The following is a 19,141-nucleotide window of genomic DNA, read 5'->3' as shown; positions in this document are numbered from 1 at the left end:
AAGTATCGATCATATTAAAATATTTTATGGAAAAAGCTTATATTATAAGTATATTTTATAATAATCATAATATTATAATTATTTGTATTTTTTTAAGTAATTATTCAGTGAAAAAATTTGTTTAATATAAATAATATACAAATCATATATATTATTCTTACTTTTTAATTAATTTATTCATACAATTTTATAAATATCTGACCAAAATGATACTAAAATTTTTGAAATTTGTAAAATTTTATGTATATATTGAATATTTTTTCAACTGAAAGTTCATATTTTAACTGCTTAGAAATATAGAGAGGATTTTTTTTTGAAATCTGAGCTGCTTTATATTAATTTCTAAACCTTAAGGTTGTGGATGCTTATACTAAATATAACAAAATAAACAGATATTATTCACAACTTATGCCTTTTATATGTACCTATAAACATTCAGACATTGTGCAACTACTTAAAATATAGTGGATAGAAACTAGAAATACCTTTAATACAAGGTCAATCATTCAAAGAAAATGCTAAACTAGTGAAAAATATTTTGCTTGTTTCTTCACGCTCAACTCCAGCATACGAGGCTTTAAACCATTATATTATCGACAATGTGTTCGACATACAAATTACACTGCCAATTCTATTTCTATATCTGTTAACGTTCGGTTCAGAATCAGTTATTAGAAACAATAAAAGCAAGTGAGTATGTAACAATAAAATTATAGTATATTCATAGTACTTTTAACAATATAAATGTGATCTAAATTTCAATTGTTTTAAATTTTAATGTGATAGTTAATAAATTTATATTATGAGGTATTTTACAGCAATGTGGCTATAATAAATATGCAAAGTGTTACGTTTCGATAAATTTATTTCTACAAACTGCATATAATAGGTTCTAGATCATGATTCCAAGAACAGAACAACAACACAGCTAGACGGAAATTTTGTTATTAGTTAGGTGCACATTTGTAGCGAGACGGACCTTTTGATCTGCAATCAATATCATCCAACAATCGATTTATCTTAAGATTTATGGACACATTGTTGAATAACCACGACGCTTTAAATAATTCTGTCTTAAGGACAGTTACGATTACTAAAGAAAATATCTAAAGCTTGATGCATATCTTATCAATAGATTTTATTGTAATAATTGTATATTAGTGTTATGTTTTCTATGTCACGTATATATAAGGTTTGATTGATTTTTTCCTATAAATGTTTAAAACATGCACCAACGTATAAGGAAGCAATGAAGGCGGTTGGCGCCTATCCATCGCTAACAAGAACGCTAGCAGTACAAACTTGCAATCTTTAGTAGCAACTATCATTTATTGAAAGCATCCATTGCTTGTTACTTGCTCTAACTCGATTCATTTTAAATTGGAATAACCTTTTAAGACGCCAGCCAGTATGTTATTAATGTTTTTTCTTAGACGACTATCGCTGTCTATAATTAAATAAGTACGTATTTAAGTAACAAAAATAGCTTTAGTTTAAATAACGGGCTCACTATTAGGGTAAACATTAAATCATACTAATGTAATGCATTAATTATGTTAAGAAGACATATTCCTATTACAAATTATGGTAAGATCAATGACTTAGTATCCTAATAGAGCAAACTTCAAAAAGATTTTGGTTGCTTTGGCTGGAAAATCTGAATATAGATTCTTTATGTTCCTGTAGAACAAATTCAATAAAATTTTACAATCTAAAAGATATTCAACCGTACAGTGTTAGACGTGAGCGTATCGAACGAAATATATAATTAGCGAATCTAGTTCAATGAACTGGAGCTCGACTAGGAAAATAATTCTTTTGCATATTCGTTTGTTTATATAATGAATGGACGTTATCATTGACATCGCGGCTACATTCGAAGGAGCCCGTTGAAACACGAGATCGCCATGACATAAGTCACCAAATGTAGCAAGCTGCCAGCCTTGTCTTTCTATTTATATGACTAACATTGGTACATTCGTTCAGCCGTTGCAATAAAAGTACAATCTGCAACATTTATCTCAACCCGTAGATAAATCAAACCAAACCCTTCTTGAAAAAAAAGATGGAGAATATCGTATCAATCTATGGTAACTATATTTGGACTGGCTATGACGGTATGCGTGTCGAAAATTATATTTATTTTCTCCGTGTTAAATTGTTTGATGTCTCCACAACGTTGACTCTTTCATTACAGAGCGTTATGTATTAGTTGATGATAGTCATAACTTTTATATTTCTTCCGGGTTGTAACATTACTTTCTTACTCAACGTCTTAGCTGTTGTTATAATATTCATATATTTTTTTTGTACTCTGAGCGACGATCTTTCAACTATTAGTTTATGCGTACACAAAGGGCCGGAATAAAAAAAGTTACTTACATCTGGATGCTCTTTTACTGGAACATATACTTTTTCTGTGAGTGTGGTGACCATGCCATCGGGCTCTGGCAGAACTAGTGGCTCTTTCTTCACTCCGTTTATTTGGAATAAACTCGCTCGCACTTTTGCTATTTCTGAAAATTAAATAAACAAAATTATTGACAGTGTCTGCTTGTAAATTTAAAATTTTGGACATGTCATATTAGCTATAATTTTAGAACCGCCCATACGTTTACTAGAAGATATAAAAGTTAATGTGCCGTCGAAAATTTACGTTTACGACAGTTTATTTCAGAAGTTTCCAGAAAACATTACGTACAGATTATTTACATCTTAAGTTTGGTTTGTATGAAAATTGAAGTCTAGCTTTTCAACTACTTCTTTACTTTAATCAACCATAAATTTTATTTAAACACATGTCGGAATGACATCATACAACAAACATATCATTATTGATGGATCTGAAGCAGCGATTAATAGGTATAGCGGCTTTTAAAATTCTGATGTCATAAGTGTTTATAACATTTACCCATTAGTGCTTAAAGATTTTATTTATTTATATTTGTCTATTTGTGTAGATAGAGATATTCACTATTCAGGCCTGATTGCGCGTAACCTCATTGAGGCCTGCCATTTTATTAATGGAATTATTTAACTTTTACATTTACAACGTTGTTCATTTTGTTTCATTCATTCACCGTCTTAAACATTGTAAATGTGAAATAAATAAAGACAAGACAAAACCTTTTCTACATTTGTTCACAAGGAATGAAGTAAAAATTTTATTCTTATTTTAGTTATATTTCGCAAGAACTTGTTTCTATTTATCTTTCAGATTCCGAAATTTAAGCTTTTTATCTGTAACATATATATTTATCTATGCAATTCTGAAATTTATAATAAGATTAACATTTTGTACTTAACAGTACATGGTAGACATACGTCTACAAGGGAAGGAGATACCTCCTTCCCTTGATATCAAAGACAAGAACTTTTTAAATAGTCATATCATTCTTTTTTTGAAAATGGTCTCATAAACAAGAAGTTTCATTTTATCTTCCTTAACCCCATAACGAGCTGATGAGTCATTGGGTAATATCCGGAGTACCTACACAATTGTACAACCATATGTTTTTGCAACACCGCTTGCATAAAAAGTATGTCGGAACCTTATGTATATGCAGGATTTACTAATGGTACGTATATATTTCAATCACGTTGCTAAGATGGTGTCTCTTATGTTGTATATAAATTATTTATGTGCAGTTCACTTTAAAGTTACTGGATTTTTTCATATGTGTATATAGAATCATCCACTAAAATAATTTGTATTTAGAAGTGGCGTATGAAACTTTCACATTATAACTCCAAACTACTATTAACTCCTGCTGCAGCTGACACAGGAAAATTTTGCGACAGGACATTATTGACCATTACAAAAAAACAAATAGAGAACAAAACAGACTAAGGAATTGAAATATTTTTTTTAAATTATGCCACAAGTCAACGATCTCTTAGGAATTTTATTAGAAACCAGTAGAAGTATCTAAATTTAAAACTCAAAATAGGACCCAAGTCACATATCTATAAAATAGTGACTTTTTCTTAATCAAGGAACCGCCGATCCATCACAATCGTTAGTCCATTTCAGTCAGACGAGGACGGGCACAATGTTGTGGGGCTTTCACACCATATAAGGTCAGTGGAGTGAGTAAACAAGCCGCTAACCAGCCACGGGACTTCGTGATCAGCGACGGATTATGTATTTAATTACCAACTTCTCGCATATGGTACCGGTCAAGCTCAATAAAAAAATATTCCATTGATTATACAGCCTAAAATGTAGGTTGTGCGCAAAAAGTAGGTTTTAAGTAAAGTTCAATTTTTTTGCTGCACACTACCTATATAGTTTTTATGTAATTGCACCAATATTAATTCACAATTTGTTAGTAATAAGTGAATTATCGTTAATTTCAAATAATACAGCATCCAAGTTTAACCATACAAGGTTGAAAAAAAACATAGATGATTAAAAAACCTTTAGAAACATGTCAAAGCGGACGTTGACGGGTGTAGAAACACTTGTAACTGTATGAACAATACGGCCTCTTTGTGTTCGTAAATAGAACTTCAAAACAAAAACTGAGGTATAATAGATAGATGTTGTATTGACGCAGGTGATCCTGAATCTGTCTGTCATTTTTGGAGTATGTACTAAGATTGATTCTCATGTGTCTCTTCTGGACTAACATTGTTTTTTTTTTTTTTCAAAACAGTAATCATTACAGCCTATCGGAGCCCACTGCTGATCAAAGACCTCTTCTCACATGGAGAAGGTTAGAGCAGTAATCACCACGCTGGCTCAAGAGGGGTTGGCGATTTCAATGTTATAATTTAAATTATAAGACCAGGTTTCTTCACGATGTTTTCCTTCACCGTCCGTCAATGGTGTCTAAAAACTCTTTGAAAGTACATATGACTCGGAAAAGATCACTTTGGTACTTGCCAGGTTTCGAACCCGCGCCCTCACGTATGAGAGGCGGGCCTTTAACCTCCAGGCCACCACGACTGTAAAAATAGTAATAAACATATAAAACTCAGCAAATACAGATATAAAATTGCTTATATGATATCAGCGTAGCGGATAGTTTCAAATTATACTTTTGCTTTATCCACAAACTGCTAAAAACCACAGTAGAGTGGCATAGTTAATTTTTCAGATTACTTGAATTACAAAAACCACAGTTGCATTCACTTACCTTACTGAAACGCCCTCTCAAGAAGGCAATGACAGTATTTGATTGCAACCTACAAACTAGATTGATATCATATTATAATAAGATATATAAAACTTAACTTAATGATTACTACTTTAACAGTACTTAAATATTATGAGATTCAAGTGAATCATATCATAAATAAACTCGGTCTCAAACTCACTTTCTATTTTAAAATCACTGAGGGGAAAATTAAATAACATTTAGTTTAAATGAAACTAATATTTTTCGGAATACTACGAGTAACCGAAACGTGGGATTATGTAGTTTTTAAAATAATAAATTACACGTAGTAATCCAAAATATTAGTTTTATTTAAATGAATACCCGCGTAAGTCTTAGATCTCATAACATTTAGTTTGTTACTAATAAATAATGCTCGGAAAATATTACAACCAGCTAGTTGCGAAGGTGTTGTCTAGACGGAGAAATTATATGATGGTGAAGTAATTAAACTTGACGGTGACAATTGGAGCAGAAATAAGCAAAATATATTAGTTCACATACCAGAAAATGTTAAATGCAATTATGTCTTCCAAATGATAAATAGTTGGAATGGTTGCGTAAGCTGGGAAACAAAATTTTCTATAGATAAAAGATCTCCGTGCTGAAACCTGTTCAAGGTCTACAAATAAATGTTGCAAATCTGACAATGCTTAAAAGTATTACGCAAAATAAAATATTAAAGACATCAGAAATTTAAAAACAGAAACAGTGATCTGTATTTCGGGTCGTAACAGTGCGAGTGAGGGTACAAGTAGAACAATGAGGCTACAGCGGGAATTCTCTCACGTGGGGCAGCGATGCGTTAACACATGGTCCGGTCAAATTGCGTGTAGACTTGCCGTCGTGGCTTCATTTACACGAATGGCTCTACTTGTGAATTGAGGCCTTTTAGAAACAGCGTCAACCTATAGAAACATTTTTGCATTCTACTTGATAAAACAATAGTACCTTCTTAAATAGTTTTTTTTTTGAATTAGCATAAGAAAATCCTTATTAAATGCAGTTATGGTCGCGATATATCCCTAAAAAATAAATTTATACGGAACCATGAACTTAACTTTCAAAAAATAAATTAGTTACAAGTAGTACATCAATTGTCTAACCTTATATTTCAAAGAAATTCTCAATATAAAAAAATTATAAGTTATTGAAGATTTGCAGATTTAGCATTTAAACTAAATATTTTCTAAAAAACAGAACTTGTCAAAATAAAGTCCTATTAGCTAAATTGCAATTTAAGCGATGCTTCTTAGTAATTCAGATTTAAAATTATTGTCCTTGCTAATCTTACTTCATGAAATATAATAAAAAACTTAATGTTAAACCATTCTTTCATATATAATCATTAGAAGATGAAACCAGTAGTGTTAGCAAATTTTGCTTGGCCATTAAGACAAATGTTGTCTCAAGCGTATTTAAACGTGTCACTTCAACAGAATAGTGACTTTCAGTCAACACAAGACACTTCCTGACTCTCGTGTCAAACACTGGTGAGTTAAGTTTTATATATAAATGAATTATGCATATGGTTTGAATAGTAAAGTCTAGTAGTGACTGGACATATTTAATATAAAAATAAAAAGATTTAAGGCACAAATGTAAATGGCTTTTCAAAACTATAACAAAATAATATGAGAATTACTCAAAACATACTAACTAAAACATTCACAACAAAGTTTGTATGTTTTTATATCATGAGTTTTTGTCATAATATTGATGAACAATATTATTATTATTAGATTCCAATAACAGTATAATAATGTTATGCGCATATTAAATGACAAGAATTACATTCCAGATTCTTAAAGGCAAAATAATTTGCGTTTAAAAAATAAGCTTGACTGTTAATGTTTACTACTAACAGGCTATTTGCCAGTAGCTGTTATATATTAAATTAATGACAATGTTTCCTTAAATGACAACAACAACAAAAAAAAAAGAAATATGGTATTCATAGATATGTTTAAATATTTATCATATGGGTATAAAAGGTACAATAATATAGCTTAGACATGTAGTTTTTATGGGATTAACACAAACACAAAAGTTTTTATGCACGATTTTTGTGTCGGCTGTAACATCAGCAGTTTTAGATTCGAAAAATTAGGTTTACGACAACATTGGTGGAACGATGTTATAAGATTAAAGGAGCAATAGTTTCAGGCAAATTGTAAAGTTGAATATGAAGCCATAGGTATGGACGGACATTACGAGTAGCATTTTCAGAATGCAGGCCACGTTCTATGCTATTTATTGTTAAAACACTGTCCGCGGTTGACGGTTCTTTTATTATAGCTATAAAATCAGTGGAGTAAACCGGCGATTTTCGCTGATTTATAGTCTAATATTTATTTTTCACGGTAAATGTTAAACAACATGTTATGTAGGGCGGGTTTACAGTAGCATTGATCTGTATTGCCAACTACTGTAATTAATTTTTAAACGACCGTCTTTATTTTTGAGCACATTTTTTATGGTATAATAATGTTAGGGTATGGCTATTTTGCTTCGTTGCTTCCTATTTTTTAAACATAGAGAGATTTACAATATTCGGACTAAAATTATCGATTATGACACGGTATACAGCATAATATGGTAGATTCGATCAGATACATATATTAAATTGAACATAGACTGAACATTATTATCCAATATTTTTAGATAAAACGGTGGATTTAAATTTTTTTCTCATATTCAAACCTTAAAATGTTTGAAAATTTTTGTCATAGTCATTAACAACATCGGAAGCAACGCCTATCATAGAGCCGTCAGTTACTTTTGATGTATGCATAATAATGATCCCTCACTTAATGCAAAAGGTAGTTCACATATTTATCTCAAGTCCACCCACACAAGCAGTACAATGCAAGTACCATTGGTGGTTTTATGTTGCAAGATTTGTCTTTTTATTGCCAGCGCATTGATTTGTCATGATGGTTACGTTGCTTAGATTAAATCATTAAAACCTGATGAGACTTCATTGTACTGCGAAGGTTATTAGCAAGTATGTCCTTATACTATTGTATACTTTGCTTATCGTAATGTTTAGTTGGAAATAAATAAATGAAACTGCAATTTTCACAGCTCAATCATTTAAAACAGTTTTTTTTTTTATATATCCTTATGATATATAGTATAGTATAGTGCTCACAAGTTATATAATTTTATTGGCGAATTTTTTTTTTTTTAAATGTTACCAGTGTTAATTTTATATCCAATGTCAATAATTACTCTCATAATTTTTTCGATACTGCGTATTTTGATGCTTTTATTGCGCTTTGTACGACGAGCTATTTTCATCTTCAAGAAAAACATATTTCTTACAGACTGTACAAAGAAAACGCTGAATTCAATTTACTTTTACTTGAAATAAGTTTATTGACGTTATGATTATTGAAATAATTTAGATGAATTTTCACATAGAACATTTTGGAATTAGGAATTTCATCTTTATTTTAAGACTACAGTGGACTCCATTACGAACACTTATGTTTTTTATTGTCCTTATATCTTTATCAAAATAAAATATTGACACACTTTCTGTCCGCAAATTAAATATGACTTGCCCTGATATACGATTAAAGTCCTTTTTTTTTTTTTTGATGACGCAGGGAAACTCTTTTTACGAGCCGTCTCACCGGCCTTGGTGGGGCCGGAGAGGATGTGTGAGACTCGACCTGGGCAGGTCCCTACTCACTAAAACCACTGCGAAAGCCATCGGCCGCTATGTTGGTGCACCCCGGATCTGTCAGCGACAGGGCACACCAGCGACTGGCCGGTCCTGGCAAAGACCGGACTTACTCCCTCGGAGAAAGGGGGCGATCCCGGCAATTAGGACCGCCCCGACGACGCCGGGCTTTCACAGGAGCCGGGTTACCAGCCCGACCCCAGCCCGGGGCGCAGGGGCGCTATTGGAGGAGGCGTTGATATCGCCCCCGGCGCGCCCCCGTCCGTCGTCTGCGGAGGGAGGGTGCATCAGCCGCAACCTCCCGTTCCCGCTCAGATGCCTCCTTCGTGGACATGACCGTCTCACAGAAGGAGGACACCGCCATCCAGGACCTGTCACTCTCGAGCATCTTCTCCGCGACACTCGAAAGCGACAAGTCCACTCCGCCGAGTGCCGCCACAAGGTCTTGGCGCTGCGCAGCCCATCTCGGGCACACCTCGAGGGTGTGCTGGGCTGTGTCCACCGCAGCGCCGCACTCATGGCAGCCTCCTTCCGGCTCTCTCCTGGCCACCCGACACAAGTAGTCACCGAAGCAGCCGTGCCCGGTGAAAACCTGCGTCAGACGGAAAGTGAGAGGCTTGCGTTTCCGCCTCATCCAACGCTCTAGGACCGGACGGAGCGCAGCCGTTGTACGTTTACCGTACGGCTGCCCCGCCAGGTCCTCCCCCACTCCCGCATAAGGCGCGACTCCCCCTGCCGGCGAACCGCCCGGATCTCCTCTGTCGAAGGGTTCTCTCCGAGAGCCCTCCTACCCGAGACGTAAGAGAACACCTCGGCGAGAACCGACGCCACAAGATCCCAAGGCGGATCGCCGGCAAGAGCCGTCGCTGCGGTCCAGGAGACCGTACGGTACCCCCTAACCACCCTCACCGCGGGCGCCCTTTGCGCGGAGCGCAGAAGGGCCTTGACCCCGCGGCTCATCGGGCGATCAGCCCAAACGGGAGCACCGTACGTGGCTATACTCCGACAGACCCCAGAGTATAGCCGCCTGCAAGCTGCGCTGGGACCTCCGAGGTTCGGGAGGAATTTCCCCAGCGCACCTGCCGTCCTCATGACCTTCGGCACCAACTCTCTGAAATGGGGCACGAAGGTCCACCCTCCGTCAAGGGTGAGCCCCAGATATTTCATGGTAGGGCTCACCCTGACCCTCCCTCCTCCTATGAGGAGGGTGGCACCCGGCGGGGGTCCTTTCCGCCCAGTCCCCCGGAAGAGGAGGGCTTCGGTCTTGTCGATTCTGACCCGAAGCCCCAACCTCTCTATGCGGCTGACCACGAGAGCAGTTCCGACCTCGGCCAGCCGCGCCGCCTCCTTGTAGCTCCGTCCCCGGGATAAGACGAGGGTGTCATCAGCGTAGCATATGACACCCATCCCGGGGAGGAGGCGGCTCCGCAGGACCCAGTCATACCCGACGTTCCACAGGACAGGTCCCAATACCGAACCCTGTGGAACGCCGTTGTCGACTGTCCACCACTCTATGGACCCCCTCCGGTTCTCGACTGCCACCCTCCTCTGGGAGAGGTAGCTGCCTAACAGCCTCCTCAGATACAGGGGCACTCCGAAGTATACGAGTGCCGCCTGTATCGCGCTGTGTGGGAGGCTGTTGAAGGCGTTGGCGATGTCCAACGACACCGCCAACACTACCTCTCCTCTGCGTTCCGCCTCTTCCGTCACCGCCCTCAGGCGTTTGAGGGCATCAACGGTCGACCGGTGGGCTCGGAACCCGAACTGGGACTCTGAAAGTCCCGGTCCCGAGCCTTCCTCCAGGTGCCGAACGAGACGGGTGGCTATAATCTTCTCAAAAGCCTTCCCCGCCTCGTTCAGCACAACCACCGGTCGCACCGCCGAAGCCGAGTCCGGACGCCGGCTGCCTTTCGGAAGTAGGCATAGCCGGCCTTCCTTCCAGGCCCTCGGGAACTGCTCGGACCTCAGACAGAGGTCGAACAGTTCCCTGAGGGCTCCTCCGAGGTGCACCAGGGAGAGGGCCAGAACCCTCCCGTGCACCCCGTCCGGACCCGGTGCGCTCTTCTTACTCTGGAGGCGAGCCAGAATCGCCTCCATTTCAGCCTCCGTGACGGTGGGCGGAACGCGGTCGCCCTCTTCCAGCGTCTCCATTCTGGGGGGAGTGAATCCCGCCGGGGCGTCGGGGAAGAGTTCCCCGACGATCCCCCTCACAACAGCCGGCTGGAGCACCTCCGTGATGGGGGCCGACTGGGCGCAGATTTTGTTCCGCGCCCGCTTGTACGGTCGGCCCCAGGGGTCTCGATCGAGCCCCTCCACCAGCTCCAGCCAGGCTGCCTCTTTGGCTCGGCAGATGGCCTGCTGCAGGATCAACTTTTTCGCCACGTAGACCCTGTACAGCCGGCCATCACGCTCCTCGTCCTGGGGGCGGCGTCGCCTGCTCCGGGTATATGCCCTCCTGGCCCCGTTGCAGGCGACCCGGAGGTCGGAAATGTGGTCCGACCACCAGTACACCGCACCCCGCGGGGGTGGACGTCCAACGGGGGGCATCGCCGCTCTGCAGATGTTATTGAGAACGTCCCCAAAGCGACTAGCCCCCTCGTCCACCCCCAACTCTTCACTCCCCTGGAGACTCCAGCGGCCGACAACGGCCGCTTCCTCAGCCAGCTCCCGGTTGAGCCTTGACAGGGCCCAACGCGGGAACCGACTTCTCTCCCGGGACGACGAGGTACTCGACGCTGGACTCCGGCGACCGGCAGGAGTGGCAGACACTTCGAACCGTATGTAGCGGTGGTCCGAAAGCGTCTCCACTCCTGCCTCAACCCTCCATCCCTCCACTCTGCGTGCGATGGTCGGAGTGGCGAACGAGACGTCCACCACTGAACCTCCCAACCGTCGCACGCACGTCTGGACTGTCCCCGTGTTGAGTAGGGACAGCCCGGCAGTTAGCGCCCATTCCTCCAGCTCCCTCCCTCTGGGTGTTGTGAGGGGATTTCCCCACGCCGTGGACTTGGCGTTGAGGTCCCCCATCACAACCACCTGTAGAGGCGCTAACTGCCCTACCACCGGCCCGAGAGAGTCGAGAAATCTCTCAAAGGCCGGCAGGTCGCGGTTCGGAGAGAAATATACCCCGACTATGGCAATCTCCCCCCGAACCGCCGCCACATACCCGTGGCCCCTCGCCTTGACTGCGAGGGGGGGCACGGCGCCCGGCCGCGTGACGATCGCCACGGAGCCGCCCCTGTCTCCCGCCCAATGAGGTAGGGCAGGGACATAGTACGGCTCCGCTATGACCGCCACGTCAACGGCCCACTCCACCATAGACTGCAGGAAGAGGTCCTGAGCCCCGGCGGAGTGGTTCCCGTTGGCCTGCAGGAAACTGAGATGTCCAGCCATTATTCGGACATCTCAGCTCCCGACGCCCGCCTCGAAACCCCCGCCCTTTGTGGCTGGGCCGGGAGTTTCCCACGGGTGGATGGGGGGCGGCACGAATGACCCCCCATAACATGGTCCGCTGGCTTGCTCGCGTCAGCGCACACAGCGCAGCGCGGTGACGCGGAGCACTGGGCGGACTTGTGGCCCTCCTTGCCGCAGCGGTAGCACAAACCGCTGCGGTCTTTTGGACTGGGGCACGCGGCCGCGACGTGCCCCGTTCCCAAGCACTTGAAGCAGTGCTTGGGTCGCGCCTCCATGTGCGAGAGCCGCACCTGGCTCCACCCGACTGACAGGCTGCCCAGCTGCAGCAGCTTTTTAGCCGCCGCAGCCGGCACCTCCACCAGGGCGGAGCCTGTGCCGCGAGGCCCAGGTCGCACGCTACGAACTCTGACCTGGGCCTCGGTGCAGCCCCCCTCCTGCGCGACCGCGGCTATCAGCCGGTCCGCGGTCGTCGCGTCGTTGAGGCCCGTTACTCTTACGTCCGTGAATTTCACGGGCCTCGACACCTCCGCCTCCTCCGCCAGCACAGACTTCAGCTTAGCGGCCAAAGCGTCGGCTTTGTCCGCGCTGGCTGAGCCGGGCACCTCGATGATGCGGGCCCCTGTTGCCGATGAACGGATTTTCAGGGGCCCGATACCCAGCTCCTTCGTATTTACCTCCCTCTCGGCCCTTAAGAGGACCGACAAGTAGGTCGCCCCCTTAGCCGCTGCTTCAGGCCGTAACTTCAACATTACGGCCTGTGAGCGTGGGAGCGCCACTTTCTTGGGGCCCTCCTTAGGGCCCGCCTTCCTTTTTGGTTGTGGCGCCGGTGTTTTGGGTACCGGCACCACTTCCTTCTTTTTGAGGGCCTTGCGGCGGACCACCTCCGTCCACCCTGCCGCAACGGCCCCGGCCCCGGCAGTTATCGCCTCAGCCCTTCCACCGGAGGTGGATGGACCGAAGGCGGTCCAGGCAACCTCCTTCCCCCCTTTGATTTCTTGGCCTTCCCCTTGGAGGGCGCAGGGAGGGAAGGGAAATCATCCTCTGACACTAATATTACCGGTGCCGGTGACGCCGGTAAAGGGGCTGAGGATTTGGCCCCTCTTTGTATGGCCGCCTGGCGGATCGCCGCTCTGGCAGCCACGGCGACGACCGAGTTATCTCCCGCCAGGGGAGGGCGGGCGACCTCTTCCCGCCTAAGCCGGGACTCCAACGCGGTCAGCCGTCCATCCACCAGGTTGCCCACCAACCTGGCGATGTTTGCTTCAAGCGCCTGAAGCTGGTCCTGGCCGACCGGCCCACCTGCCTTAACCGCCGCCGCCCTCTCCCTCATCATCTCCTCGTATTGGAGACGGTGAGCGCGTACCTCTTCTTTGAGACCCGCGTTCTCCCTCTGGAGCCGACCAATGTCGGCTCTGAGGCGGTGGGTCTCTTCAGCCTCGGTGCGCGATACGAGCGCATCCAGGGACTCCCTCAGGAAGGCAGAGGCCTTCATAATTCGGGACGAGTAGCCCCCTTTGAGGTTTCTACTCTTTCCCACCAACTCTTTGATAAGGTCGAGGCTTTTCTCGGCCTCGACCTTTATCGCCTCCGCCCCCATTGCTTGCAGGTCCAAAGGGACCTCCCTCCCCTTCCCCTTCGCCTTCCCACCCCCGTCACTCTCCTTTCGGAGCCTCTTTTCGAGGCAGGAGTCGAAGGCAGCCTCCGACTCCTCCTCCTTCCTTTCCCTTAAAAATTTGCGGGCTCTCGCCAGCGTACGGCCGCGGCCCCGCCTTCCCGACACTACCGGACCCCGAAACATCCCACCCCCGGTCTCGGTGTCGGAACCAGATACGTCCGAGAACAGCCGTTTGGCTCCTAACACCGATTCCGGGCGCGATGACATTGAGTCATCCGCAAACACACTCTCCTTCATCTCCTTACCCGGTATTTCCCCCGGGAACCCCCCCCACCATCATACTCTCTCTCACTCATCATCTCAACCACACTCACAACAACTTCTAACAAACACGAAAGCAAACGAAAAGCAGAAACGAAAAACGACGTCCGTGAGATATGTTTATACCTGGAACCATACGATTAAAGTCCTGGTCCAAACTAGTACATATGTGCCTAAGTCAAATTTTTCATTGGACTGCCAAATCCAAAATAACATTATTTCAAAATATACCTTGTTAACATTTAGGTACTGTATTAGTTACTATTCTCCTTTTAATTCTTCGATTGTCAATAAAATTTCCTAGCACTGGCTATTCTCTCAATTCTGTATCGAAATCTACGACACCCAAGCACTTGAAATAATCCATTTATACTTTAATTTACATATGTGAGTCTGTATTTATATTAGCATTAAAACTAGTTTATACTGCAAGTACGTTAGCCAACATCCAAGTCATTATTATCATTCAAACCGACACATCTGAGAACCCATTTTGTCATGTCCATTAAATGATATCAATTCATTTACTAAGCATTTACCTGCGATTGTAAATTATGTTAATATAAGCTTGGTCCTTGACATAAATATTTTGTTATAAATCAAAATAATATACTAAATTATAGATAACTTAAAAATTATAAGTAATTTTAGTCTTTAGAATTGGGAGCTTTTTAAAATAAAAGTAGATTTCAAATAATTATTAAGATCTGTTCTACTGATTGATAGATAGATTGAAGTACTTTAGTGATTGTTCTGATTGATGTAAGTGATATTTTTTGTGAAAAAATAAGAATTTGCGAATGAGTGTATGTTTGATTGTTATTCTCATAGAGTAAAGAACATAAATCTATTTACGAAAAATTTCTGGGCTGTAATTTATACAATAAAGTACTACAAACTAATAGTTGGAAACATAGTGTTTGATTTAACCACAACATCCGAGCCAGCGGTGACGCTGCGGTAAGTAGCAAGCATTTTTCCAGTTTGAAAATAAATAGACAATAAAAAAACTAGAAGTATCTATTTAAAAAGGTTACATCATAAAAAAATGACGAATAGCAACAACTGTGATTTCACAGATTTTATTACTGTATTGTCAATCATTCTTAATGAAATACTAGGAGTAAATGTCGTCGTGTATCTTGTTTTAGTTACTGCTGGAACTCTATTAGCTTCATGTTCAAATAGAATTATAATTAACATCTAAACTTATGTATTCTACAGACATTAATGATGTCATGATAATAATATTATTGAAAGCCCATGTAATAGATAAATACAAACAAATAAGTGTGTCTAAAATTTAAATAAGTTGAAGGTGGATCATTTAAAAAAATACGCAGTTATTTATGAATTATCTTACATAAGAATGAGTAATATAAATTAGTTATGATTTTAAGGGGTTGTATATTAGACCTCCTGTGGGTTTGACCAAGTTTAATTGATTACAAGTTGTTGTCCAGTTGACAAGTAAGGTCAAAGATCGTCACGTCAATCAAGGTTTTTCGGTAAATTCGTCATCGTTCATAAAACTATTATTACATATTTGAATTTTGACAACGTAATAGCTTATTATTAGATGTTTTTTTTAATATAAGTAAATAATATTAATTACAGTCAATAAATTATGTCTATAATTCCTAGCTATATATAATTCATAAGTATTTTCCTAATTTTATAAAAAATCTTATGATATGTGATCTGTTTTAAACTATTGCTTTATAATGTTAAATTGGTAGTATTGTTACTAAATAGTAACTATTAGAGTTATCTACAAAAGAATTGCAACACGTTTTCAAATTTAGAAATCATAACCTTCACTTCCTGTACAGGACGTACATACATACAGGTACAATATTATTAATACTTTGTATTTTGTTGGTAAAACTATATATCAAATTAACATAAGATATCCCAATTGAAATAAACTATTTAAAATTTATTTAAACTCGATAAGTATACAAGTGACACATATGTACGTATGTGAAGGTCCAGTTGGTAAAGTGCTAAGTTACACCTACGTACCTTAAAGTCTTTTATATCGGAGATGAATCAATCGCCCACATGATCATACAACATCATACCTATATCTAACAAAGGCAACCGATTCGCGATTAGTGACGCCCATTATAACTAATATGGACTTTTAAACACTCAAAGTGTAGGAGGCTTGGCCATAAAAGGATATAGATAACTTAGCTCTTTGTTCTTAAAGTGTACACAAACTTTAGACATACTCGTACCTACATCAAAATAAATATTTAATTTTAGATACCACATGATACAGGTTGAATAAGATGTTTCATAGGAGGAAGCTAAGACCAAAAGCGGTAAGATAATTATAAAGATAAGTGCTCTACACGTAAGGGCTGTCAATAGCCAAGAGCTTTTGAAGTGTCTCTATTTTAGTGGTGAAGAAAAAACTTGTTACAGATATATATTATAAACAACTTATTATGTTTATCCTAGTAACTAAGCGTCCATTCTTAAGCTATGATTCGTTGCAGCAAAAGGCTATATTTCACACGACGGATGACCTATTGTATATTGTTCGATAAAAAATATCTCTTCATATTTCTAATAAACGGATACAATTATGAATTAAAAAAATTTAAATATATTTTTTATTCTTAATTCCCAAACAAAATGCTCTGAATTTAATTTATCTATACCTATATAAGACATGTAACCTTGAATAAAAATTGCAAATTATGTGACTTTAAGTATTCACATTGCAATATGCTGATTGTTATGATTGTCGGTAAACTATACCAGAACTAGAGATTTATTAATAAAAAACAGATTCATTTAATAGTCTTGATTCTTGTCTTAACTGTCCGCTCGCCTCCAGTCCTTCCATTATAATAAACTTAGCATTGTTTTCTGAGCAAAATACCAAACAGATTATGTCATTGATAGCCGTATACAGATAAAGATAAAAAGATCACAAAAATGAGGCTAAGATTTCTTAACGACCATTAAAAAATGTGTAACTAGGTCACTTTATTATGTGTTGATTGGATTGTTTATTTTATAAACAAATATGTCATATGTTTATAACGATCACAATTGAACAATTTGTTATTGTTGAATAAACATTTGAAATAATAAATAGCATAAGTCCGGCTAATTAATAACAGTGATGGTTTTGTTAGGGAACACCAGAAGGATGCATAACCTATCGTTATCAGAGTAATAAATTTGAATATTGTTAAAGCTTTTAGTAAAACACAAAGAGAAGTTGATCCTTGACGCCAAGACCGACCAAGCTTCTGTAATTCGAGACGTCTGCAAGCACTCCAGCTACCGATACACTAGCTATAAACAATCGCATTCCTAAAATAGATTTTATTACATGAGCAATTGAATTCAATTCAGAGTAACAGACTAACAGTACTCTTTTTAGAAATGTGGAGTTTAATTTAGATTCTTTGATAGCACCTTAAGGTTAAAATATGCTTCTATTGTAATGACAACAATGACGGGCTATTCTTACACGTAATGAATGCATTATACATTTCAATCGTAATAACAGACGAACAGTTAGAATGTGGTTAAGATTTTGCCGTACAATTGAACTCAATGTACATTTTACGATTTAATCTTAAAAGATAATTTATTTTAAATATCTTTAATCAAACAAAATAACTAACAATAATATTTTATGACTATTGAAGAAGATAATTAACAATATTAATTTAAATAAATTTGCATTTATGCACGTTTTATTACGTCCTAGGTAAAACACTGGCCTGAATTTGATACACGACAATTAATTATAGAAATTTGTGGTGATTTTCCTGGTAAAGAGACATTAATTCAAAACTGATTACAAATACACCCTATTACTTGTCTCTAAATATGTTTTTTATGTATAAACCTGTTGCGTTGCAGTAGTAAGTGTAAGTATTATAACAAATACATTGCTTATTATATATTAAAGCAAATATTAATCCATTTAGATTTGAAATTTTGATATCAAGAAAAATTTAATTTGCTTTAGGGAGGACATTTTAGACGAAAATGATTTAGCTCTTCTTGAATGACAATAGAGAAAAAATGTGTGGAATTCATGCAATGCTAAAGTAGTTCAAAAAAATAGACGATGACGTTGGTTTGCACATTATTGTTATACTTTTATTAGGAAAATTTCTAAGTTATGTTAAAAAAATATATATTCATTAATTTTAAATTACAAAGCTGCAAATATGTTACTATGTTGATATCAGTTGTTTAGTGTTGTTGAGGCTGTAATCTAAATTAGTTACCCAAGACACGAACAGAATCACTAAAAAAGAAGTCAAAAAACAGTTACTTTAATTCTTCGAAATCGATTTTTATTAAAACATCGACTACAATAAAACATGATACAACACACTTCAACACTAGCTTAATCACAGGTTCAAGGCAATGTACGGTGTGGTTCTTTAGCAGTATTTACTTTTGAGCCGAATATTGACACTAATAAAGCCGAAAATCCTTTGATTGTAAAATTTTGTATCGCTACAATAAACGTTTCAAAACTGCAATCAGAAATTGTTACGTGGCAGTGGACGGCAACAACCTGATTGTACCGTTAACTGAGACGCGCAGAACTGACCTAGTGCCGGGAAAGTTATCAGGGACATCAGTTCTGTATTAAGGTTCAAGATAATGTCAAATTGAGTTAAAACCACTCTTACGCGATCTCCAATAATAAAACGTGACAGTTACGTGAGAGGTCATCAAATACTGATAAAATCAGCAAGAGTACAAATGATGTCATGCTTCGGAATAGAACAGGACATATCAATCATTATTTTACTGGAACACTCATTTCTAAGGTATATGTTGTTTTGAATAACGTCAAGGATATCTTCATTAATTACCTTATAATTTGTCACAAGTGGAACTGATTCGTTTGTTTCATAATTAACAGGTTGTATTGGTTAATTTGGG

The 19,141-nt window shown here is 39.9% G+C and overlaps 1 protein-coding gene across 7 annotated transcripts in view; it reads right to left on the bottom strand.

The window, feature by feature from the left end:
- LOC116769123 (protein held out wings) overlaps nucleotides 1–19,141 on the bottom strand; it is a 48,646-nt gene that overhangs the window by 17,545 nt on the left and 11,960 nt on the right. For all 7 annotated transcript variants that reach the window (XR_009753808.1, XM_032660142.2, XM_032660141.2 and 4 more), the window contains exon 2: nucleotides 2,383–2,516. Coding sequence is in view for 6 of the 7 variants with exons in the window: in XM_032660142.2 (XP_032516033.1) it covers nucleotides 2,383–2,516 (134 nt within the window). In the remaining variant the exon portion in view is untranslated. The remainder of the gene's footprint in view (nucleotides 1–2,382; nucleotides 2,517–19,141) is intronic.

Source organism: Danaus plexippus, chromosome 5 (genome assembly GCF_018135715.1).
Source record: "Danaus plexippus chromosome 5, MEX_DaPlex, whole genome shotgun sequence".
NCBI lineage: Eukaryota > Metazoa > Arthropoda > Insecta > Lepidoptera > Nymphalidae > Danaus > Danaus plexippus.
The sequence above is the reverse complement of the archived record's forward strand: the minus strand, read 5'-3'. Positions and strand labels throughout refer to the sequence as shown.